The 26555-nt window shown below is 35.7% G+C and overlaps 1 protein-coding gene and 1 long non-coding RNA gene across 4 annotated transcripts; one reads left to right on the forward strand and one right to left on the reverse strand.

Moving 5' to 3' along the window:
* The first annotated feature begins 6068 nt into the window (after positions 1 to 6068).
* Positions 6069 to 8003, forward strand: LOC131638773 (uncharacterized). Of its 2 annotated transcripts, XR_009294769.1 has the most exons (4): positions 6069 to 6413; positions 6918 to 6980; positions 7064 to 7118; positions 7646 to 8003. It is a non-coding gene; the product is annotated as an uncharacterized LOC131638773 (long non-coding RNA). The 2 variants fall into 2 exon arrangements; XR_009294770.1 differs by lacking the exon at positions 6918 to 6980.
* A 5359-nt stretch (positions 8004 to 13362) lies between these two features.
* LOC131638778 (pheophytinase, chloroplastic-like) lies at positions 13363 to 16821 on the reverse strand. 2 transcript variants are annotated; one of them, XM_058909323.1, is made up of 6 exons: positions 16659 to 16821; positions 15662 to 16373; positions 14436 to 14662; positions 14090 to 14281; positions 13847 to 14003; positions 13363 to 13773 (listed from the first exon to the last, which is right to left on the reverse strand). In XM_058909323.1, the coding sequence occupies exons 2-6, from the start codon at positions 16361 to 16363 to the stop codon at positions 13525 to 13527; spliced, it is 1527 nt and encodes a 508-aa protein (XP_058765306.1). In that variant the 5' UTR covers positions 16364 to 16373; positions 16659 to 16821; the 3' UTR covers positions 13363 to 13524. The 2 variants fall into 2 exon arrangements, with proteins under 2 accessions (XP_058765306.1, XP_058765305.1); XM_058909322.1 differs by having other exon boundaries at positions 15662 to 16380.
* Positions 16822 to 26555: the final 9734 nt, after the last annotated feature.

Consider the following 26555-nt stretch of genomic DNA (forward strand, 5'->3'; position numbering starts at 1 on the left):
ACTTAGTTGAGCTATTTTGTAAGCGATGGTATATTGAGGCTGATGAGTGTGTACTTGTTCTGACGGTTAGGATGTTTAAATAGAGGAAGTGAATCGGGAATTGGTTTTCGTTGGATGCGAGTAAGGATTGCTAAATGGTAGATTAGTACCACGAATGATGAAGAATGATTCTTGAAACGAATGAGTAAAGAGAGTCGGAATCGGGTAAAACTCAGAAATCTATTTGGTATAGGTGATTGTGATGAGTAGTCAGAGTAGTGCGGAAAAAGCGGAATGTAACGTGTTGGATAATTACTGGTGTGACTTAAGAGGAGTCAGATAATTGGAATTCAATGGTATAAGAATACGAGTATTGAGTTTCTTGAAGGAAGTGGTTGATGAAAAATGTAAGTATTACATTATCACTTAGATGGAAAAGTGTGTCTAAGGTTGGTATGTTTGGTAGATGGAATGCATTACTGCAGTGTTGATCAGTGTGATCATACTATGGATTGTGTAATTGTATTACTCAGTTGTTGAGTGTATTGTATAGGTTATGTCTCAATGTTCTATTGTAGTTAACCTTTTAGAGATATAATGAGTGGTACAACTTTTGGATAGTCAAATGCGACGTAAGAGCTGGGATTTGAATGTACGAAACATGGTTCCTGTTGGTTATGTTAATTGGGATTGACTGATGGTACTGTTAATTGGGAGCTGGAGAGTCAGGTGAAGTACTCTTATGCGAGCTGGTTACTTGAGGTATGTTTTCGAGGACGAAAACTCTTCTAGTGGGGGAGAGTTGTAACATCCCGAAAATTATTATTTAATTAATTTAATTAAGTTTTAAATTAATTACGCGAAATTAGCATTTTATTGAAATTAATTGGAAATAATAAAATGTTAGTTGTTGGGCCATTGGTGGAGTTAGTAATGTGGGGGTGTTAATATGAAGGAACCCATTACTAAATTATGTTATGTTTTCATAAAATAAGAAAATAAGAAGAATTTGAAAAATAGAGGAGAAAAACCTAACATGGAGAGATGGAGAAGTCATGGACAAGAGCATTTTCGTATTCATGGTGCAGCCTTCACAAAATGGGTCATAACTCTCGGCTCGTAACTCCAAATCAGGTAATTCTCGAAGATTCGGATTCTACACGAAATTTCCTTCGATTTGATATATTAATTCGTGTCAGGGAGGTTCTCGATGAGGGATATAAGCGAGTTTGAAGATGAGAGATTCTTGCTGAATTTGAGGAAAAAGGGCTTACGGGTTTGATGAAGAAGAAGGGAAAAAGTCCAGATTCTTGGCTAAGGTAAGGGGGGACTCTTCCGGTTAATTTCTATTATGTGATTATGGGTAATGAGATGGATTAACGTATGATTCGATTCGATTTGGCATATTGGGATTTGATATTGTTAGGTATGTTATGAATTGGGATAATTGATGAATTTGTATAAATTGTTGGTTATTGATGTGTTGTTTTGATGTATAATGATGTGTGATGAGAAATTCGATGATTATATGCTTGTATGCGATGTATGGAATCGTTTTTGGGTGAAAAGGATGTGAAATCGCAGAGTCTGAATGTAGACCCGTAATTCTGCAAAATCGCCAGGTCGCGCCGCGAACCACTGGTTGCGCCGCGAACCGTTGGGCAGAAAACCAGGAAGTTGTGATACGCTCAGGTCGCGCCGCGTCCATGTGTTGGCGCCGCGAAGGCGTAAGTTTTCTCGTTTCGCGCCGCGAACCCGGTTGGCGCCGCGTGCTGTAGCGATAATTATTTTCTTTGAAAAATGTAAAAATGTGTAACTTTCAAACCGTAAGTCCGTTTTAGACGCCGTTTTGGACGTTGTTCCTTAAATTGAATGTTCTACCATATAAAATAAATATAACAACAATAACTTGATTTTCTTTTGAAAAGTATCGTTTTCTCCAAATGTGGTTTATCCTTGTTTTGTATGGTTGATGAGGTGCAATGGTTTGTTGTTTGCATAATTGAATAGGTGCAATGATGGGTGTTGTTATAATGTGATTGCTTCTGCTTGTTATGCAAAATGGATGTTGTTCATGGTAAATATGGTTATCATGTGTCTTGACGAATGATGATGTAAATGCTCTGTTGTTGTTGGGTTGATTTGTTGTACTTGGTACACGATTGTGAGGGGTGTTATTGTTGTTGCACTGTGTGGTGAATGTTTTATCTGTTATGATGTCGTGGTTGTAAATGGTAATTGATGTACATATATTGTTGATGTAAAATATGTATTTATTTATGGTTGAGAAATAGCATAACTGTGTGTGGCTATTGATTATCGTGGTAGTTGATGATTATGACATTGGTTGTTTAATGTTGATGGTGAGCATGTTATGGTTGATACATGCATTTCATAATCATGTTGTGGGCTGTATCCCTTATGGTGGTGGGACAGCGGTAGCTAATTCCCATTGTGTGGAATTGGTGAGAGAAGTAGCCGAATCTTTATGGTGGTGGATCGGTGAGATGGGTTATCCCATGTTTGGTACCACATGCATATAGTTGCATTTGCATTAGGTTGTTGTGTATAATTATAACATGAATGGAAGATTGTCCAATGTTATAATAATTGATGACGGTGTAATTGTTATGGTGTTGTCTTTTGGTAATGTATTCTTTTATTGTGTGAATTGATGAATAGTAGATGTGAATCTGAATATATGACAAATTGGGTGAATGATATAATATGATGTTTTGTTGCTTATGAATGCATAACATTGATTAATTGAGAATGAGACTCACCCTTACTTTGATGATTTCAGATTGGCGAGTAGCGGCTTTTGGCTCTGGTGAGGATAGCTCATAGGCCAGTTTGTTTAAGTATGGTGTCGGTGTCATGCTCTGATATTGTAACACTGGGGGAACGCTAGTTTAGAGTTGAGGATGATACTCTGTTTTGTTGTTATTGGAGTAATTTTGTGAGATATTGCATAGATGATGTTATGCTTATCTGTTGATTATTGTTCCGCTGTATAGAAACATGATTCTGTTAAATGGATGATTTTCCCCTAAGTGAAGCACGACAATTGATTTATGAAAATTTGTTATAATTGAATTGTGGCACCCTTGTTTTCATGTTTTACTCTGAATTGTTTTATTAATTTCCGCGGGGTTTAGAAGGGTGTTACAAATGGACCCTCCATTTCTTTTTAGGAAATGGAGTGGATCTCTACTCACAAAAAAGGTACCAAAAATTTACTTTTTACCTGATTTTCTTCAACAGTAATTTTTTTTTAAAAAAAAATTGAGTTAATAATATCAGGGATATTTTGAGAATATCGCAAATTGAGGGTGGCTTGTATAATATGGAACTATTTTGGATAGAATTTGGATTTGAACGATGAAATAAGACTTTTGAAATTGAATGGTAAAATGAAATTGAAGGAGATTAAAAATAAATTGAGATTGAAATGATAAAATGAAGTTGGATGTTGAAAGGATATTGAATAAGAGTGAAATTTGATGAAGCTGAAACGAAGGTTTTGAATTAGAATGATAGTTTTGAAATAGAATGATAAAATGAGATAACAACATGTGATTGTAAATGAACAAAAACAAATTACCTTAAAATATAGAGTTTAAACTACATTCAAAATTCAAATTTGGACTTGAGTTTTTTTTAAAACTCTCAACGTAAAGATAAGTAAATGTGTGAAAGTGAAATTCAAGTTTCAAAAGAGCTATGTATTGCAAAGGGAAAAAAAAGTCTGAAACTAAGGTACTTGATCTACAAGAGGTCACCAACTTAGCACTGTCGCACGCTCGCTAAATGAAGAACAGAGTCGCCACTAACATATCTATCCTAAAAGGAAAGGAACGTCAGCAAACCTAAAACAAATAAGAACAAAATCTTACGACCAAAGATAGGGTACGGGAGTCGGTTACGCAAGGAGAAGGTGCTAGCACCCATGACGCCCATCGTACTTGATGGTATCCACCTATGTTTGTTGCTATCTAACGGGTGTGTACTATAAATCTAAAGCTTAATGCAAAGGTAGTGCATGCAAATGAAAGAAAATGAAATACGAGGGAAATAAGGAATATAAATAGTTGTGCTCGCTTAGGCCCCGCGACCTAATGCCTACGTATCCTTTTCAGGAATCAGAGCACTGTAGTTCGGCTCAAAAATTTTAGTTTGTTTTGTGTTTTTTAGTGGACGAAGTTACATTCACAATCTAGCATTAGGATAGCAGCTCGTTGAGTGGAGTCATATGCGTTATCTGTCTGCGATCGAAATGAAGCAACATGTCCGATTAATGGGAAAGAATGCCCTGAAGGCAAGAGAGAAGAGAGAAATTTGTCGAGCGTCTCAAGTAACTCCCTTAAACAAGTGAGATTTGATCTACTCTTGATGGTGTTTTTTAAGATTGGAAACTTTCGCTCAAGTGATCCCCTTAAACAAGAGGGACGAGAGTTTCTATTCCCTTTTTATTAGTCTGACCTTTATTAAGCATTTTTTTAAGATGTTTTCTTTGTATCTTTTAAGGGAAATTAAATCAAGTATTTGTTAGGTGTTTTAAAGTTGAAAAGAAAAAGAAATGGGAAACTAGCCTAATATGAATTAACTAGCCTAATATCAAAATGGGAATTCCTAGATTCTAATGTTATCATGGTTTCTACCTAAAGTTAGGATTAAAGGAGACATGAAAATAAAGTCACAATTAAAAACAAAAATGAAGAATGATGCAATGGTACAAAGTTACACACAAGCATGAAGTAACAAGTCAAAAATATAGTATCAAAATGAATTAAAAATACAACTATTTTTATTGATTTTTTATGAGAGAAATGAATTCTAAATCAAGTAAAAGACTAAAAACAAATAGCCTAAAACTAATATTTTTTATGGATATTTTTTCTATGTAAAAAATTATACTAAAAGTCTAAAAAATAAGGGAAAAATAGTCATTTTATTGCCTAAAAGAAAGTGGGAAAAATCTAAGTAAAAAGACCTAAAATTCTAGCAATTTTAAATAGAGTCAGGGGGTGTAAGCTGGAATTACTCTTGTATATAGAAATTAGGCGCAGGGCCCAGCCCAAAGGGAGTTTTTTGTTATGGAACATAGCCTGGCCAAAAATGGAAAATTATACCCCGTACCCCTACATTTATCCCAATACCCCTACAATTTTAAAAAAATCCCAATTTTGTCCTTATTAAATTTTTAACTTTTTTTTTATTTTTTTTTTCAATTTTACTGAACCGGATATCCCACGGGTGGGTGTTCCGGTTCCTTTTTTTTCAATTTTACTGAACCGGATATCCTAGAATTGGGTGTTCCGGTTCCTTTTTTTGGGGATCTTGTGAGGGTTGCCGCAACTGAAATCTACAATGCAATCCGTTTGTTCATCGCTGCATATGTTTGGATGACTGGGTTTGGAAACTTCTCATATTATTATGTTCGTAAAGATTTTAGCTTGGCTAGATTTGCTCAGGTATGCCTATTCTTAAAATTATATATTGTTTCTATTCACATTTGGTTTGTACTGACTGTGACATCTTCCTTCTTTTTCTGGTTGAACAGATGATGTGGAGGCTTAATTTCTTGGTATTGTTCTGCTGTGTTGTACTTAACAACAGTTACATGTTATACTACATCTGCCCCACTAACGGCCGCGTTAACCCTCACAAGATCCCAAAAAAAAGGAACCGGAACACCCAATTCTAGGATATCCGGTTCAGTAAAATTGAAAAAAAAGGAACCGGAACACCCACCCCTGGGATATCCGGTTCAGTAAAATTGAAAAAAAAAAAAAAAAGTTAAAAATTTAATAAGGACAAAATTGGGATTTTTTTAAAATTGTAGGGGTATTGGGATAAATGTAGGGGTACGGGGTATAATTTTCTAAACCAAAAATGTTATACAATGGGCCTAGAGGTGGATGCAGAATAGACACGGCCCAAGGTTATTATTTTTACAGCTTTCTTATGCCAAAAAGGATGAATGGGCCCGATAGGGGGTGTGAAATGTTCGGCCCAAGGTTTGTTTATGATTTATATTTGCTATTATTATTCACAATAATAATAAAATAAAACGAATAATTAAATGAAAAGAAAAAAAGAAAAAAGGAAAAAGAGAAGAGGGGAAAAATTCTAGGGTTCGCGCATTGTGACAAATCGATCTCTTCAGACTCTCTCCTTCGCCCCCTTCTCTTCTCACATACCATGGTGGCCGGAGAAATCAAGCCCGACGGCGCAACCATCGTGAGTCTGAATGGAAGTGAAGGGGAGTGAAGAATGGAGTGGAGATGGAAGAGATTGAGGAGTATGCGGTGGTGAAGAACTTCTGAGATGGGAGAATGAGAGTGAAGAGCTGAGAATCGAAGAATGGTGGAGAGTCAGAAGTGAAGAAGAAGAATCGAAGAATCTGACTGAGGATTATATAGAAGTTAAAGGTTAGTTCTTCTTCCCTCCCCCTTCTGTTAAATCTGTTAGAGGTTATGGTTTTCTGTTAGCAATTGGTTGGAATCAGTTACAAAGTTGGTTAGAAGTTAGGATTCTGTTATAGTTAGTTATGGAATTTGGTTCTCAATTCTGTTAGAATGAAGTTAGTTGTTATAACTGACTTTTTGGTGGCTGTTAGAAGGAAAAAGTTAGTTACAAAATGATAGGTTAGTTAGTTAGGGAGGTTAGAATTCTGTTGGAATTCTGTTTGAAAGTTGGTTATAAGGTTGGAATCTGAAAGTTAGTTACAAGGGTTTGTTAGGAGTGGTTAGAATCAGTTATGAGAAGTTAGGAATTGTTAGTATTGGTTTTGAAATGTACTCTGTTGGAGGGTTAATTGGGGTTTTAATGGTTAGTAGTTGCTCGACTGTTTTTTGTTTTTGTTTTATTGAATCTGCTGCAGGACTGGTTTTGTTGAATGTAAGTTTTGTGGTTTATTTTTAAATGTGGTGCAGGGACTGATTTATGTATTGGTGTAGGAGGTTTGAACTGTTAATGCAAAGCCTAACTAAGAAATGGTTTGAAATGTTCTGCTGTAGCTTGGATTTATGCAGGGTCAGTTTTGGATTGTTGATGTTGATTCTGTTTCTTTGAATTGCAGGGCTTGTACATGTTTTCTGTGGCAGGTTGGGTACAAGTTTGCTTGTGGTATCAAGGTAAAAATAAGGTAGAAAGTAATTGTAACTGTTAGGAGTTTTATGAGTGATGTAGGTAAGTTCGAAATTGTTTGTTTTTTTGAAACTGTATGTGCATGTTGCAGCAAGGAGCTTTTTGGTTTATGGATTGTTAGTGATTGAATCGATCTTGTTAGTGGCTTATTTTGGTGCACATGTGTGTATGTAGGAATTTTGAATGAGGTATGGCACTGTGTGAATTGTTGCTATAGATTATTTTGTGGTGGGACTGTTTGAAATGTTGAGAATGTATACTTTATGATTGAATTATGGTACAAGTTCTTGGCTGCAACTGTTTCTTATTGTGTACTTTGGAATGTGGTTTTTATGAATCTGTGATTGAATGTGGAATGTGGTTTTTATGAATCTGTGATTGAATGGTTAAAAGTTAAAACAATTTGTTGGTATTTTAGAATCAAAATGTTGCTTTGACAGTTGGGGATTAAGAGTTGGTTAGGAATCTGTTATTGCTTAAATGTGTGAACTGGGTTTTTTTGTGTATGCTGCAGGTTTGGAGTTAATGATATATGTGTTCGTATGGTATTGGAAGCGAAGAATACGTGTGGTACCTTGAAGATTAAAAATGCTTGAAGAGTTTGAAGAGATGGAAAGTAGTTGGTGAATGAAGATTAATGGAATTTGGCCTTTGTAGCATAAGTTTAAGTTTTTTTTCTTTGTAATGAAACTGTTGGATATTGTCCCTTAAATGTTAAGAATTTACTTGGTCTTTATATAAATAACTCTCCTTTTGTACAAAGGTCTTCTAATTTCGAATGAAGCTTATAATGTCCCCTTTCAATTATACTTGGTCTTTGTACCTTGAGCTTTGTAATGAGTACTCCTTGAAATTGTAGTAACATTTGAATTTCTTCTTTTCTTGCAAATGGTGATGAAATGATATAGCATTGATGTTTGATTTGAATTTGAATGATGCCTTTCTCTCCATGTGAATCTTGCCCTAGTAACTCAAATAATATCCACGAGATGAAAGTTCATGACAACTTAGCATGGTCTTTGTTCTAAAAGTCAAGCCTTTATGTTTCACTTGAGTTAAAGTCTTAGTCACTGGCTTCCCAACTTGCAAGCGGCCCAATATAAGCTCCAAATGAATGGATCCACATTTTCTTTTAATTAAAGCTTAAACAAGTAACTCGTATACTCAAGTAACCAGACGAACCAAACCTTGAATGGTGATGCCAGAAAAAAAATGAGATTTTAAGGTAATGAAATTTTTTTTTAAGAGATTGGACCAATCTTCTGTTTAAATATCAAGCATTCTTTTGAAGAGATACTAAGCTTGTGTCTAGACCTAAAAGAGACTTCAGTTTGTTCCATAACCCTTGATCCAATATTATGTGAATGCATGATGTTTTAATGACCTAATGAATGAGATTATGAGATGCGTAAGCCGATTAGAAGCAAAATTAAGTGGGTAAATTTTGGGGTGCAACAGGCACTTGTTCATAGGATGTCATCCTATATGTATTACATGTTGCTGTAAATATGACAATAGAAAATAGTCTAGAGGGGAAGGGGTGAATAGACTTTTAGGAACAAAATATTCGATTCTTTAAATAAGAAAATTGGAAGTTTTTCAGAGTTTGCACGCGGAAGTTTGTAGAGCAAAAATGTGAAATTATATTCAATTGACAATTATTAGATAGCAACCCACACCACTTTACAGATATCGTAATGATTAGATGAAGAAACACACCGTATGCAATTGAATTAAGGGTTAAATAAGTTTTTGGTCCCTATAAATATTGTAGTTTCATTTTTAGTCCCTCTTGGGTTTTGGCAACGGTTTTAGCTGGTTTTGGCAACAGTTTTTTTTTAAAAAAATCGTTGCCTAAAGGCAGGGAGGGACTAAAAATGAAAACTGCAATATTTATAGGAACCAAAAACTTATTTAACTCTTGAATTAATTGAATAAGTCACGAGAAGTGGTTATAGAATTTATCAATAAGTCGAATTCTAGAAACACGATATTACTCAGATTTTAATAACCACTAAAGCCCTTTCGTCCTCGTGTAAGTCTACGTGTATTTTTGAAAGTACCTGCCTAATTCCATTAGTTTGACAATTATTCAAAGAGTTTATACAATCACTTACCATAATAATAATGCTGAAGACAATAAAACTTCAATTATGGATCTTGATTTGTATATGGCCTACTGTCAAACCCTTTTGCGCAATCTTCACTCGATTAATGCTTCCAATATCATCAATTCTGCTCCAAGCCTTTGTGTGTGGCAATCAACCCATTGATCCTACCGATTCCTTGAGCGATGAATTGTCTGAAGATGTAAAAAGAACTCCGCCTTATCCATAATCTTCCACACATTTATTATTAAGGCTTTTCTAGAGAGAAGACCTTCTTCTTTTCACTGGAATTTGTCAGCAACAGTGACAACAACCCCAATCTTACGAGAACCTGAAAATATTTGAGCAAATCTCCAAAAACGGTCAGTTTTAAGACAACATCTCCTCCACTCAATTAACATCCACTCATAATTAAGATGCGAAGAAGAAATGAGGTTGAAGTTGAAAGACTTCTGATGCAAAATTTTCAAAAATGGTGGTTGATTTTCACATAAATTCACAAAACAAATATGAAAATCTTTCAAAATGATTAAGAATGTGGTCAGTTTTAAGAGAACATCTCCTCCACTCAATTAACATCCACTCATAATTAAGATGCGAAGAAGAAATGAGGTTGAAGTTGAAAGACTTCAGATGCAAAATTTTCAAAAAAGGTGGTTGATTTTCACATAAATTCACAAAACAAATATGAGAATCTTTCAGAATGTGTGTGTGTGTGTGTGTGTGTGTGTGTGTGTGTGTGTGTGTGTGTGTGTGTGTGTGTGTGTGTGTGTGTGTGTGTGTGTGTGTGTGTGTGTGTGTGTGTGTGTGTGTGTGTGTGTGTGTGTGTGTGTGTGTGTGTGTGTGTGTGTGTGTGTGTGTGTGTGTGTGTGTGTGTGTGTGTGTGTGTGTGTGTGTGTGTGTGTGTGTGTGTGTGTGTGTGTGTGTGTGTGTGTGTGTGTGTGTGTGTGTGTGTGTGTGTGTGTGTGTGTGTGTGTGTGTGTGTGTGTGTGTGTGTGTGTGTGTGTGTGTGTGTGTGTGTGTGTGTGTGTGTGTGTGTGTGTGTGTGTGTGTGTGTGTGTGTGTGTGTGTGTGTGTGTGTGTGTGTGTGTGTGTGTGTGTGTGTGTGTGTGTGTGTGTGTGTGTGTGTGTGTGTGTGTGTGTGTGTGTGTGTGTGTGTGTGTGTGTGTGTGTGTGTGTGTGTGTGTGTGTGTGTGTGTGTGTGTGTGTGTGTGTGTGTGTGTGTGTGTGTGTGTGTGTGTGTGTGTGTGTGTGTGTGTGTGTGTGTGTGTGTGTGTGTGTGTGTGTGTGTGTGTGTGTGTGTGTGTGTGTGTGTGTGTGTGTGTGTGTGTGTGTGTGTGTGTGTGTGTGTGTGTGTGTGTGTGTGTGTGTGTGTGTGTGTGTGTGTGTGTGTGTGTGTGTGTGTGTGTGTGTGTGTGTGTGTGTGTGTGTGTGTGTGTGTGTGTGTGTGTGTGTGTGTGTGTGTGTGTGTGTGTGTGTGTGTGTGTGTGTGTGTGTGTGTGTGTGTGTGTGTGTGTGTGTGTGTGTGTGTGTGTGTGTGTGTGTGTGTGTGTGTGTGTGTGTGTGTGTGTGTGTGTGTGTGTGTGTGTGTGTGTGCGCGCGCGTGTGCGCGCGCGCGTGCGTGTGCGCGCGCGCCTGCGTGCGCGTGTTGCGTGTGTGTGTTCATTATTTTTTACTCATTTGCAGTTGATTCGAATCAAGTGAAGTGTGTGTTTCGAATCATAGGTCCCGTGATTCAAATCATGTGCAATAATTGTTTCGAATCAATTACTCCAAGAACTTTTGAAAAACCAGAAAAGTTTCATGATTCAAATCATGTGCAAGGTATGATTCGAATCAATTGGTCCAGAAACTTTAGAAAAACCTGAAAATTTGAATGATTTGAATCATGTGTAAACTCTAATTCGAATCAAATGATTTTTGAAATCTTTTGGAAATCTCTGTTTGATTCGATTCGAATCAAATGTTGTGTAAAAATGATTGTTTCAAATCATTACATCAAATTACATGTTTTTCATGGTTTTAAATTTTTCCTTTCCACCTGATTAGAATTAAACACACAAGGCTTTTATTCCACAGACTCATATACTTGATTAATAACATTTTGAGCAAATTCGAACATAACCAACTGTTTATGCATGCGAAAAGATGTATGAATCATGTATGTACAATCTATGAAGGAGACTCAACAAAGGTAAAAAGACGAAAGCGATAGGACAAGCAACAAAATATAACCGTATTAAAATTTTTCCCTTGCATATGATAAGGATGTGCAACAACAAATGTCCATAGGAATATATAGGAATATGCAGTTACATTACAAACCCTTTTCACTTATTGAAACACCATGTTGACTTCTAATTGGCCCAAGGTCGACTTTCATTTGACCTTTTTTATTAAATGAAAGAATGATGAATGACAATGATAATGATAATGAATGAAGTGAATGAAACATGAAAAAGGATAGGGACAAAAATTGGGGTGTGATAGACGTCACTAACTGCATTAGTGGAAACAGCTGAATAGTGAAATAAAACACATCCGCCAATTGAATTAGGATTGAGGAAGTGGATAAAGTGTTTTTATGAGAATGTGAATGCTTGCTCGCACTCTTAGTCCACCCAAAGTGTGTCTCTTTCTTCAGTAACTAATAGAACGACAAAGCCTTCTGAGCCGACTTTGAAATGATCATGTTCAAGGCCGTCAACATTTCATTTAATTTCATTACCTCTTTCTCTGTTGTTGATGTTTCCATCTTGATAACCACTTCATACTTGTTTGAGTTCGTCTCTACACCCCCCTCTTTGTTAGATAAAAGCCTAGTAACTTTTGACTCTGATCCCAAAGGTACACTTTTTTAAGTTAGGCCTCATATTGTATTGCCAACTCTTCAAAATACGCTAGCGATGTGCTTGCCATGTAGTTCTTCTTCGCTGAATTTGACGATCATATCATCAATATAGATTTTTAATGTTTCACCTATTTCTTCCATGGACATCTTGTTCATCCTCCTCTGGTATGTTGGCTTTGTATTCTTTAAGTTAAAAGGCATCACGTTGTATTGATAACTAGCTTGCTAAGTCATGAAGGTTAAAGGGCATTACGTTGTATTGATAATTAACTTGCCAAGTCTTGAAGGATAAAAGGTATCACGTTGTATTGATAATTAGCTTCTTGCTAAGTCATGAAGGTTGTTTTCTATTTGTCCAACTCATACATGAGCATTTGGTGATAACTGTATTACGCATCCATGAACGGAAAAAATTTGTAGTAGACTAAATTGCATACGAGGACTTCTGTGTACCTTACTTCATAAACAAAGTTAGCATCAAGCCAGCCTTAGACCATCTACATGGTTGCTTCATCTTTTTTAAGGGATTGTCGCCTTCTTGTTTCTCAACTTGTGTCATCATTGTGAGGAAGCTCTTCGGTTAAGGTGGTCTCAAACCAGAAGAACCTAAATTGTCATTGCCATGCGATCCGATCTACTCAACGACAATGATAGGAGATGGTCTCGAACTGGAAGAATCTAAAGTATTTCAAGAAATAGGATCATAATTCATTTTCTTCGTTTTGGTGTATCTGCAACATCAATCATGACTTGGATCAGTCAAAATATTCTGTTTAAACAGCTGAGTTTAGGAGGGTTGCATAAAGCTTGTGACTAGTCTTTCTTTCTTTTTTTCCAAAATGACTAGAAGAGTCTTTGAGAATTTTTAAAACCATTAACATCTTCAGACTTGCATGCAAAGAAAGAATCTATGCTTCATTTCCCTTTGCATTTCCCATCTCTTTCAGGTTCTAAACAAACCCAAGAGTCTCAGGTTCTAAACAAACCTGAGAGTTTCAGGTTCTAAACAAACCCAAGAGTCCAAACTAGTTTTTTTTTGTGTGCTGGTAACCATAAAACTTCGCTGCAGTTAATATTTGATTATTTTTTCAACGAACTCTTTCTATTCATGGTTATAATACCTTCATTTTGAGTTTCGCCTTCATGTGACTATAACAGCTAACATCTCCTTTGTATAGTCTAATCTATCAGTTAAAAAATTCTTCTTTTTTTACCAAGACAGTAACAGAAGTTCACACCTCTAGTTCTTCCCTATCCTCCGTATCCGAGCAATAGAATGGAATCGGTGATTATTATTGGTTAAAATATGATTGATATATACATCATTGACTTCATATTCTAAAACAATTGTGTATGAATACTTCGATACAAACTACGACGAAAACAAGACAATACACAGTGATTTTATATTTGATGGTAGCAGAGTTCACCATGTCATTGAGATTCAGCTACCAACTTCCTGAACTTTGAGTAGTATTTGATGTAAGATCTTATCCTCTCCCAAAGTGAGATACTAGAAACAAAATACCTGACCTTTACTGATTTTTTGGAACCTTTTCTCGGAAATTCTAACTCCCTTTCAATAGTGTGATTCATAGTTTCTATGTCTTCAAGCAGAGGTAATGAGACAGAGCCCTCAGACTCTAGGTTTTTTATCCATCCGCGAAGTAAGAAATTTATGACCTGTAAACAAGTAAATGGTTCATGAGCTTTAGTTAAGTCGAATCAATTGAGCTAATAGTTAGGAATTACATACCTCAGGGACCTCATCGTGAGGGCAGTGACCTGCAGGGCTGATTTGATAATACGGAGCTTCAGGAACTTGCCTTTTAACCTGAAGTCCCCACAGCGGCGTCACCCATGGATCTTCTTTTCCGTACATGAGGCAAATTGGCACCTTGTTTTCTCGACATCTAAAACACAGACAACATGAAAACGCTTAACTTTTGTGTTCAAGCATATCTAATACTAATTAATTACGAGATATAGCTGTGTCTACCTGGATAATGTATCGCTGAAGGATAATTCTCCTTGAGGAGCAAACATAATTGAAGCAAACGATGCTGCAGCAGCCGGATGCCTAGTGGTTTCGATTATACGTGAAAAAACGTTATCCACGTTTATTGAATGATCTGCATAAACCTGATTAAGTACGTCCGCAATACTTTTCGGATCACTAATTTTCTCCCACCTAAAGGAAACAAATTAATCAGAATCAGTTAGTCCATTAAGCAGAGTAACATTCATAATATCATTCGGAGATGAACGAACGAATGAATACGTAGGTGACAAACCAAAAATTGAAAGCATGTCAGGATTAGAGATAGAAACGAAGGCGATCTTACAATAACTCGGTAAGTTTCTTGATATTTGAAGGTAGAGGGAACGTTCCAGCCCATGGAAATATTTTGGCAAGTCCGGGAGATTTTATTGGATTTGGCAGAAACCCCCAAAAAGGTGTTGCATTGAGCAATGTTACACCTTTCACTAAATGAGGATAGCATGCGGCAAAATATAAAGCAACGTATCCTCCAAGCGAGTTTCCTACAAGATAGACCGGTTCACCGATGACCTGTAACGAATCAATTTGTATAATGATATTAGGAACAAAAATAGAGATAAGAAACACCCTCAACAACTATTATTGCAGAAAAATTCTGTAATATTACAGATTCGATCAAACATTAGAAGTATAGGAAGCATTAAAATGCTAGTGATAGTAGAAAGCTTTATTGATGGTAGCTGTGAATGAGAGGAACTACATTAATAAAATAGTTGCCAAGAGTCCAATCATGAACTAAGTGAATTGAATTAAATTAACTTACCAATTTTTTCAACTACATGCCATCATGAATTTGGAAAAAACAGATAACAAGGTATAAATTTCTAATAACTATGGGCCTGTTTGGATAAACAGCTTATTTAAATAAGCACTTATGAATAAGCTTGCATAAGCTATTTTTATAACGAAAAATAAAATAAATTAAAATTGTCTTGATCAATGTTCTGTTATTTTCGTATGTTATATTGGAGAACTTATAAAAATAAACTCAAAAAAGTTTAAGAAAAATGTAATAAGTTGTTTTGAGAAGGACATATAGACTACTGTCACAAAACTTCTGCCAGTAGATAACCTCCAATAAGCCAATCCAAACAGGCCCTTAAGTGTTTGTCTCTACTGATTTATTTGAGCTTCTCTACTAACACGCATTTGTGAGACTGATTGGGAGAGTATATTGAAAGAGCTTTTGGCAAGTCCATAAGTTATTTTCAGCTTATTTTCATAAACTCACTAGGATAGCATATGAAAAAATGCTTATAACTTATATGAAAACAGTTTGACTTTATTTTATCTTTTATTATAGAAATAGCTTATATACATAAGCACTTATATGATAAGCTCACTTAATTAAGATATTAATCCAAATAGCACCTAAACCAATGAATAACATAACTTAGGAAATCGTTAGAAAAAGTTTAAAGCCGCATAGAAATAATCAAATTTTCCACAAACATTTTATAAATGAAATGGCTAAAAGTTTGGTGCTAACAAACAGTGTAACTCATTTACCTCTTCAATGAAGTACCGAACTTGATCTTGCCATAAATCAACCGAATACACAAGCTCAGTCGCCCAAGGTTCGGTTTCATCTCCAAAACCCCAAGAAGAAACATTTCCACTTGATGTAACCCCTCCTTCCCTAGACAAAGTAGGATCTTCAAAAGGCAAAGACATTCCCTGTCCTAGAAAATCCAACGCCCAAACTCGAAAATCACGGCCTAAATCCATCAACTGCTTCTCATAATGAAACGAACCAACACCAAAACCCGGCAAAAAAAGCACATTCGGAGAATCCACATTTTCACACCCAGCTTTCTCATAGTGTACATTCAACTTAGGTTTCCATCCCTTAAAACAACTACTTATTACCGCACCAGAATCCCCGTTTAACTCGTCAGGCAAACCAGGAATCAAAACCTTGGAAGGAGATTCATCTACCCCTACAATATCTCTTGCTTCTTCTTCATTAATCACATAATCACCATACCTTCCACTATTAACCTTGAATTTGAGTCTTTTGGAGCATTCAAAACCACTTTTTTGACCCTTTTCAGAAAATCTCACTGACCCAAATTTGAAAACATTATTGGTAAAACAAACTCCATGTTTTCTATTATAAGAAACCTTTGATTGAGATGATGAATTCACTGATTTTGTCTTTGTGTTCACAGCTTGATAACATGGTGCAGAACCATATGAAAGAGTTTCCATATTCTAGAATCTGTAATCTACAAAAAAACTATTCAGTACACTATAAATTCAACTTGATTTTCACAAAAACTTGAAAAAGAATAGTCAAAAAAACCAAAATTGAAGTCAAAATTGAATCTATGAAGCAGAAAACATAAGCAATTAATAAGAATTTAGAACAAATCAAATATAGGGTTTTCAATTTTCATACACAAATAAATGAAATTAGAAAGATTAGTTTTTTCAGGCTTTAATTAAACAAAACAAAGTAATAATTATTAAACATTAAACATGGACATGATTATGAGAACTTTACCTTAAATTTGATGAGAGAAGAAGTATGAGAATCTATGGATATACAAGATTGTTGTATATGTTAGTGTTTTTTATGTTAGGTTGTAGATTCACATAGGGATATAGTTTGGTTTGGACTTTAGAGTTTAGAGTTGCTTGGAAGATTCTACTTCCTCTATGAGCCATGAAAAAAGTCTAATATATTTGTATGGGTTTAATTTGTATGTATTATTACTTTATATTCTTTTTTGTGTGTAAAAGAGGGAAAATAAAATACAAATTATATAATGTAGTGATTATTAAGTATTAGTTTAAATAATTATTTTATTTTAATATAATAAATTTATAAAATTATTTTAAAAATAGTTTACACACAACTATAATTAAAATATAAAAATATTAATTTAAAACAAATCGTTCCTGAGTTAAATTAAGAATTTTTTTAATAGCTATTAACACTTAAGTAGAGTTAAAGACTTTGTGAAAGATTTATGATCGAAACCTTGGAATATCATGTTGGATTCTTGATACGTTGTTGCAAGTCTCTGATGCAACGGGGTACGGAAGTGGACTTGCAAAATTAACACTATAATACTCATGTCAGTAAACGAGTTTAAAAAGAGAGTAGAGGGAAGTATGAAAATTGTGTGTTTGTGTGTATCTTAGGTCTTATGCGCGTGGAAGTATTTATACCTCTGAATTGAGTAGTCATTGGGCTTTTGTGAGAGTTGAAGTGCATTTCCCCATATTAGATCTTTGACCGGCCAAATTTTTTTTCTCAAAGGCTTGTTGTGAAGTGTTGAATGGAAAATTTTCAAGAATCCATGTCACCCTTACAATATTAGATTGGTTGTGGGCGAGGATTGATATGTCCGACCGATGGCGAGTGGGAAACAGACGCATTAAATGTCTTTCTTATCACTAGAATGTTTCGCGTAAATTTTAAATATATGGTTCAGGGCTAGCTGGTTAGGGTGTGACGTTTCCCCATAAGGTGCTTAAGTGCACTTGAGTGTTGTGGCATTTTTGAGGTGTGATCTCACTGTTGATTTTTGTCTTCTCATTTCATTTCCATCAGGATTGGTGCCTGCTTAATTCATCCTAAATAGAAGCCACTTAAATTTTTGAATATACTTTGGTTCTCGTTACTTATTGAAGCATATTTGACTCTTTAGAAACCATCTTTTATTTTAGTAATCATTGATCACGGTGCCCCTCTCTCCAGTGGAGCATTGTGTCCTTTGAGTCTTCATTAATCCTTCGTTCTGCTCTACTTGCTCTCACCTTTTTTATCCACATTTCCTTCCAAGTACCATTTTCATCCTTTAATTCCTATTTAATAGTTTCTATTCTTTTATCTTTGCAATTATCCATGTGAATGATCAACCTACTAATTCGAGAAGTAGCTATGTCAATAATGATTTTTTTCATCTGAGGGAGTAGAAACCATAAATGACTCAAATACTACTTCTCGGGTGTTTATTCGCCCTGATTCGGGTTCAGTGATTATCTCTGATGACTCTAAGATTGATAGTGTTTCTAGTAAATTCATTTTTTGGGGAATATTTCTCTGACAATATTCAAGCAACAAATGGTTGGTGATGCCGAGATTAGGCATCAAACTTAATTACTTATATGTCGAGTGTGGTTGGTTCGCATTGCCCGCTGACCGGAGATCAGGAAGGTCTTTCATCACAGGAGTCGTTGATGGGAATCAATATCACTAAGTGCTCTGCGGATTGTTAAGCACTATATTTATTTTTTATAGTGAAGCCAAAGTTGAGAATGCTCTTATAGAAGTAGGTTCTCCCCATGACTAGGCGGTCATTCCGATTCTAATAAGAGGATCTATAGTCATTTTGATGGATGTTCCATCCCTTTTATAAGTGTGTGTTCACTCAACTAAATTTCTGAATGCCTTTTAATGAATTTAAAGTAGGAGTGCTTACACATTTGAAGGTTGTTCCCTCTCAACTGCACCCCCATGCCTGGGATTTTGTAAAGTTAATCCAATTTTTGTGCAAATAGTGATATTAGAAGACATCCTTAAACCTTTTCTTCCTTTTTTTAGCGTGTAGTGTACCTCTATGGATAAGTTTTGAAATCAGACTCTAATTTCTCTAAGGCAAGAGGTCAAACAGTTTATTGATTATTCCAAGAACTGGCTAGATTTCAAATATCATTTCTTCTTGGTGCACCCTCAAAACTCGGAGGCACGCCATGTATTCTCTAGGATCCTCGGGGATGGGTCTATGATGCCTAATTTCTCTCGAGTGGCAAAATCTAAAGTTGGCGACCGAATTCAAAAAAACTAGCCTTGGTCTCACTTCGACTAGGATCCCAAACCTACGCCATTTCTTGGATTCTATGGCCCTATAAGAGATATTAATGAAGGAAAAGTTGTTGGTTTTCTAGGAGAGTCTAGGCTATGAGGAAGGGACCAACCCCTCAGAGAGGCTCTTAATGCATAAGAAGTGGTTAATTAACACCCAAATTATAGTAGATGTTGTTGATACTAATAAGAGAGAACTCTTTGTTGAGGAGAGAAAATCGACATTGATTTGTATTTTCTTTTTGAATTATTTAATCAATTCATACTAACTGCAATGAAAAGCCTTTTTTATAAGTAGAAACTTATAGGTAACAATGCGACAACCTCTACTACTTTTACTACTCCTATGGAGGATCTGCAGAAGAATCTTATGGGTAACATTAGGGCAACTGCGAATAAACTTTTCACGTCTCTTTCTAGTCGGGGCCATACTTCTTATATTAGATCGGATAAAGGGTCATACGATCGGGCTTTTAATTCTCCTAACGATGCAAAAAGAGGTATGGATTTAGACGTTTCCCAAGGGGAAAGACCGGGTTAGAGGCTCAGGTTATCCCACCCTTCTAACACATGACCCGTTGCTCTTGACACTGAGATTTTGCATACTTTATTCAATTTTCCATATGTCCTTCAATCTCCTATACGCCAAACTATATAGGAGGCATGGGCTTGTATCCTTGAGTAGGGCCTTACTTTCCTCCAGAATCTTCATGTTGTTGAGAATATGAAATTGATTTCAGAGGCCGTCTTCCATATGTTCTACAACGCTTCTTTGATGAACATGGAGGCTACAGGTCGAGGGGATGTTCTTACTCCAGGTATTCCCACTAAGGAGAAAGATATATATGGAAGAGGAAGTATGGTGTATCCGTCTATGATCGATCTCAGCTCGAAGAGAAGTTATTTGGCCTTTAGAAAGAGATGGTTAGGCTCTCTGGCCTTTAGAAAAAGGTGGACACCCACTACTCACCCTCCACTCTAGCTGCTAGGGTGTCCTAGTTACGGGCATCTTTATAGGTCAAAGATAAGGATCTTAAGCAATTGAAGGCCTCTTTAGCGACCTTGACCTATCAAATGACTTTGAGTGAAGATGCCCTAAAAAAAGGAGAAGGACTCACATACCAAGGAGAGGAAGATTCATACTGAAAATTTGACGATGTTGCAGAACATAGTCAATGAATTTATTGATGAGGGTCTTAAGACCATCTCTGATGCATTTAAAGACGCAGTCGATCAGGTAAAGTTGTTGTGTCCAGGTACCTAGGTTCCTCAATCGTAGTTGAACCTAGAGAAAATGGTGTGGGATGAAGCCATTGTATGAGACAACGAATACCCCCAAATGAGGCCCTAATGTATAATATTTTTCTTTTTTCTGGTCTGATTACCTTTGTTGCTCCTTCATGATTTATAATGGTTTCTCCTTGATTTATTTTTTTAATTACTCGTTCGACCTCAGATTCAAATTTGTTTGGGTTTAATTTGCTCTTTGCTTCCTCCTTGTCGAGAGTAAGGATAGCTTGCTATATTTTAGTTCACAGTCCTACTTGTTGGAAACCAACATTATCTTTTAGCGTTTTGTCATTACATATCCAACTTGTTCGGAAATGGCTTAATTCTTACTTGTCTCGTTTATCAAGAGGTGGTGCAAGTCTTACTAATCTTGTTTATTGGAAACTAGCATAATTCTTCAGCGTCACTTGGGACCGTCCTCGACCAAGAGTTGGATCCCAATTCCTGTCCATATTTGAGCCTGGTTCGAGGTTGTTGTCCTGGGGCTCCACTGCCCATGCTCGTGAAGTGGCTAGTTTCTGGGGGGTGCACCAGCTACGACTTAATGCACTTTATTTTTTGACCCTCCTTTTAAAAGAAATGGGACAATTTCCACCATTTTGACAGAGATTTTAATGTTATTCATATTAGATTCAAAATTCGAATGTCTTTCCTAAAATACTTAGCCTAAATATTAGACAACTTCTCAGAAGTATAGCGATTAAACATACGCTCCTCGTTTTTCTATCTATTTGTTATGTGATTGACTTCGGTGAGTTTGTTCTCTCGTGCTGATGAGTGGTAAGACTGACATATGCCTGACAAATTTGACCTCTCATGTTAACCTGCACTATGTGTCAGTATTCTCGCATCCCCTGCCCTCTTGAGGCACGCCGACTATCGAGATTTCTATTGTTGCTGAAGTCATGATTTCGAAGACGTCGCATCAAGGATTTCATCGATCCTTTCATGATATTAAAGTCCTCGACTTCATTTCACACTCTGTTTAGGAAGATCAGAGGAAATTCAGGTGCAAAAACTTCTTCTTGTGCGGTGATCTCTTTTGACTTCATTGGTGATAGAAATTTGAACGGGCGTTTGGTTCTAAAGATACAAAGAGCTTTAAATAAAATTCGAGCTTTAAATAAAATTCATTCTCCGTTATCTTAGTGTTTCGTTACAGTGAATTGACTTTTGCATCAAACAAACTATAATCGTGAAAATTCATGAGAATTAATAGTCGATTCCCATAGACGACACCACTATACTTTTGATTAAATTTTAGTTTTTAAAAAAATTAACTTTTATATACTTTTGATTAAAATTTAGTTTTTAAAAAAATTAACTTTTATATTTTAGATAAATTCCAATTTTCAAAATTAAGTCATGTTTGGCTTCTAAACTAAGAAAACATCAATAAACTAGTTTTGTCATCATATTCATAACTATCATATTGCACCGTGAAAAAATTCCACGGAACCGAAGTCTCAACCTAACCAACCGCCACCGTCCACCAGCCTTCCAGACTTGCCATACATTTGTTTTGCTCTACAGTATACACGTGTCCAATATATTCGGTAACTACACCTGTTTTTCAAAATAGCATAAAAAGTTTGTGGTCCATTTTCAATCTACTTTGAAGCAAAACGTTGTAGAAAATTAAACTCAACATGTTCTCTGAATTGCCTAAATATTAACAGCAATATACATAATTTTTATACACCAATAAAATAATTGAGTTTTGGCTGTGTTTGAAAGGGTGGAAGAGAAAATTGAAGGGTGTGCAAGAAAACAAAGATGACTTGTCGTAAATAACTTGTCTTTAGGCTGCATGCATATATGGTGAGACACGTTGGTTATTTGTATCATTCTATTTTATTGAGGAGCTGCGTTCAGCTTCAAAACGACAAGACAACATGTGAAATGCACCAAATTTGTAGTCTTAACGGGTCCCATGGATCGACACAATGTGTACTGAATCAAGGATCTGCGGTGTTCCATGATGATACATAAAAAAGTCACACATTATTTGAGAAACAAGAATGATTTATATCTAAGTATCTTTTATATTTAACGTTTATATTGATTTCTCAACCAATCCCATACCCTTCTCACGCACCATCAAATTATTTTTTTTACTGTCGTACTTTCGTTGATGTATTTTTGAAAGCACTCATTTTTTTTTGTTAAAGATTGTTATGCATCTACGTAAGTCCTACGCATGTGCATCTACGAAAAGATTTTGGTGTTATATTTCGCGCCAGACCTTTCCTCTCGCTCATTCTTCACATTTTTTAAATAGGGGTTACTCCCTCTATTTATAGATTTAGGTTAACTTGCTCTCTAAGCCAATGCCCAAAGCTAATACCTATTTTGGAATTAAATCGAATCTAATCTATTTAGACCTAAATCAAATCTATCTCATTTAGATCTAAATCAAATCTGTGTGTAACAAATTTTTTCCACACTTCTGAATCAAATCAAATCTTTTTGACACAAGAAATTACAATTTAATTAACACGTATGACATATAAATAGAGGGTTACAAAAATGAAATATCCTATTTGTTATACTTACACTTGAATTTTGAAGCAAATATTCTTATGAAGGTGACTATTATTGGAGAAAAACTCACCTCATATTTTTGCTAGTCTTGGATGATGTGTGGGATACAAAATCTATTGATTGGATGTATTTGATTTGAATCAGTAAATGTGAATATTTGGACAATTACACATCACTTGAGGAATTGAAAATATTTTACAGCTATGATTTTGTGATATCATTTACCTTAAGCACTCTCCATGTCCTAAGAGTATGCTTATTAAGGATTGTGTAAATCTGAAATCATTATTAATTGCAGAAGATGAGTTGGAAAAGAGTCTCTCATTTCTTAGAAGCATCAAGATATGAGATTGTAACAACCTGGAGTCATGTTCCCAGGTAGATAGGTCACTTCAAATCTCCATTATATTGCTATGTAGAAGTGTGAGAAGCTTCATTCACTCCCAGAAGCAATGAACAGTCTAGATGGCCTTTCAAGTAATGGAAATTGATAATCTACCAAATCTTCAATCTTTTGTCATGGAAGAGTTTCCTGACAGTTTACAGAAACTGTCTGTTAGCTCTGTTGGTGGGATTATGTGGAATACTGAGCCAACTTGGGAACATCTCACTTATCTCCCGGAGTTGAGAATTAACGGCGGTGATATGGTGAACACGCTGATGGGGCCATTGCTACCTACATCGCTTGTGCATTTGTGGTCTTAATGATACAAGCATTGATGAGAAGTGGCTTCAACATCTCACTTCTCTCCAAAACCTTGAGATTATTAACACTCCCAAACTCAATTCATTACCAAAAAAAAGGATTTCCTTCTTCTCTCTTCTCTTTCGGTACTGAGTGTGGCTCGCTGACCATTACTGGAAGCAATTTTGCGGAAAGAGTGGCGTAAGATTACTCACATTCCCTCCATAATTAATTATTGATGACGAATTGATCAAAACGAGTCTTGTCCAGGTGAGTCTTTGAAATAATTATCTTTTTGTTTCTTTCATACTATTATGATGTTATCATCAATTATTGTGAATTTCAATGGCAACATAGAAACACAATATTATAGCACTAGCACTATATCATTCATTTTAATTATAGAATTGTATTTTTTGTCACCCCTGCTTCTTCTCAATCTTGTTTGTAAGAAGCCAAATTCATCTCAAAATTTGTCACCCTGTCTAGTAATTGTTTTGTCAATAACTACTGGCTTGATACTTTTCTCATTATTATTTCTTCTATATATAAAGATTACAAGGCTATATAGGTAATTACACTAAATAATTACATTTAATGAGAACAAACCCTAATTCTAGGAGCAAATTAATTCTTATTCACATGTTTTTCTGTTCAGGAACAAATGAAATGGACAAAACACCAGACTCCAAATATTTAGGTGCTCTTTTTGTCTACATGAATTCATATATTTATATATTTGAATGAGTTGGTTTAAATGCATTGACCGTATCAAACATTTTAATTAACATGGTTTAAATTCTTCCCTTTTCTATTAGTCTTCATGTATGCATTTCCACATTTTTGTGTTTATCCAGCTTATGTAAAGGTGTTATTTGAGATTGATAAGATTCTTTCTCGTACATGCTTTGAATCAGGTGGTAAGGAAAGTCTTGTTTTAATATACTATCATTTGACCAAAAGGTGTATCCAAACCAGTATTTTTTAGTTCTGCAATACAATTGTTATTAAAATGGGCTATAATACAACTATACCTTGTTACTTTCACATGAGTATAGTGGCTTGATAATTTGTTTTCCATGTAGTTCTGGAAATAGTTGTTGTTTTTTTTTTTTTTTTTAAATGCATCTTTCGTCTCTGTAAGTTTTTTTTGTTGGTATGAGTCCCTATATCTTACTTTTTGCTTTTTCCTGCGGATTTTGGTTTTAGGGACTAAAACAAACGCGAAAGTGAAATATAGAGACTCAGATACAGAAAAAAAACTTACAGGAACGAAAATCAAAAACTCGCTAACTTACAAGGACCAGAGGTGCATTTAAGCCTTTTTTTTAAAAAAATTCGATTCCATTTTTATTAGAAAAATTCTCGAGTATTTGCAAATGCAGAAAAAGCCCAATAAAAAAACACTATTGAATAAAAAAATAGCAGAATATTCTTTTTTAAAACTTTACCGAAAGAAATTCGAAAATTATACATGCCACCTCCTAAATTATACATGTCACGCTCCACTTTTTAATTCTATTTTTATTTCTGATGAGATACAAAAAAAATTTGGACGAAATTTCTGGTACACTCTACCAAATTTTCGGTAGTGTATTTGAAATTTTCAATATACCAGAAATTTCAAATTTCCAGGTACTACCGAAATTTTCATTATATATGAAATTTCCGGTATGTTCTAGTATTATGTTTTTTCAATGGTTGAGATTTTGCCTATACTTTTGAAGAGTCTTGATTGCACCGACACATATGTGTGGTCTAGAATGCATCACCATCTGTATAAATAAGGGTCTTCGGGTTATTGGATAACATATCTCAACAAAATGCCTCTTCCTTAGTATTTGATTAATGTAGCAGTGTATTTCAATGGATGCAACTCTACTGTTGAAACCAAGGTTCCAGATGGGCATGAATCCTTTGCCACCTTGAAAGAAATGTTGAATAATTTGATGTTTGATTTCAATAACAGAAGGGTGACAAAGATCGAGTTTTACGAGGACTGGATTGATACGAATGGAAGGGCGAAATACAACCTAATCGAGTTGAAGAATGATGAAGATGTGAAGGCCATGTTGAAATTATTTCACCATAGGATAACTAAAGGTCTGATCGAGTTGGACGCGCATATCCGAAGATCCCTGGACGACATAATGAAGTGTCTAAAACGTCCAGAGTCATCCGTTAGTGCCTAGGTTTTCATGTTTCGGAATACTGTTTATGTTTGTTGTTTGTCATCTGATGTTTGTTAACTATGTTTGTTATTGATGTTATTTTATTTTCTTTACCTAATCGAAACATGTACTAGCAAAAAAAAATGATGCAATAAAAAATATGTGTCCAAAATATATAAATAATACAACCATAAAAAATTAATCTACATAGGCCGTCCACGGGCAACATCGACGTTCCACCTCTTGGCACATGGGTCAGTAGTCGTAACACGCTGAATCTTCCGCTCACAGATGTGAGGGAAGTGCTCGTAGATCCAATATCGCATAAAAAAATCAAAAATAAATATACCCAAATAATTAAACATAAAACCATCTAATAAATTATAATATATTTGTAACAAGCTCAGGTAGTCAGCAAGTTGTCTCGTGTCAGGACGAGATGCAACATCAAGCGCCGTGTACAACATCGTCAATGCCGCCACTCCCTAAGCCCAACATAGGGTGTCAAAGGTGATAAATAGAGAAAGGTATCGAACATCTATACAAACTTTAGACTTGTCTGCAAAGAGAGTACATGCCACTAGATGTAACATATATGTCCTAGCGGAAGCCTGATACCTCTCTGTATCCACAAGCTCCTGATACGTAGTCCTCAACCAAGACAATCTAAGCTGAAAGCCCCGAGTCTCACCAAACTCACGTAGCACATCCACCTCATCAATCTCCAAAGCATCCATAACCATACGCACCGCCGTCGTCTGGTCCCTATAAACTGGTGTGAAAAACGTATCAACAATCGGAATGTTAAAGAGGGCATCTACATCATCTAAAGTCACCGTCATCTCCCCAAATGGAAGATGGAAGGATGATGTTTCCGGGTGCCACCTCTCAACAAAA

Source organism: Vicia villosa, unplaced genomic scaffold, assembly GCF_029867415.1.
Source record: "Vicia villosa cultivar HV-30 ecotype Madison, WI unplaced genomic scaffold, Vvil1.0 ctg.002409F_1_1, whole genome shotgun sequence".
In the NCBI taxonomy this organism is placed as follows: Eukaryota; Viridiplantae; Streptophyta; class Magnoliopsida; order Fabales; family Fabaceae; genus Vicia; species Vicia villosa.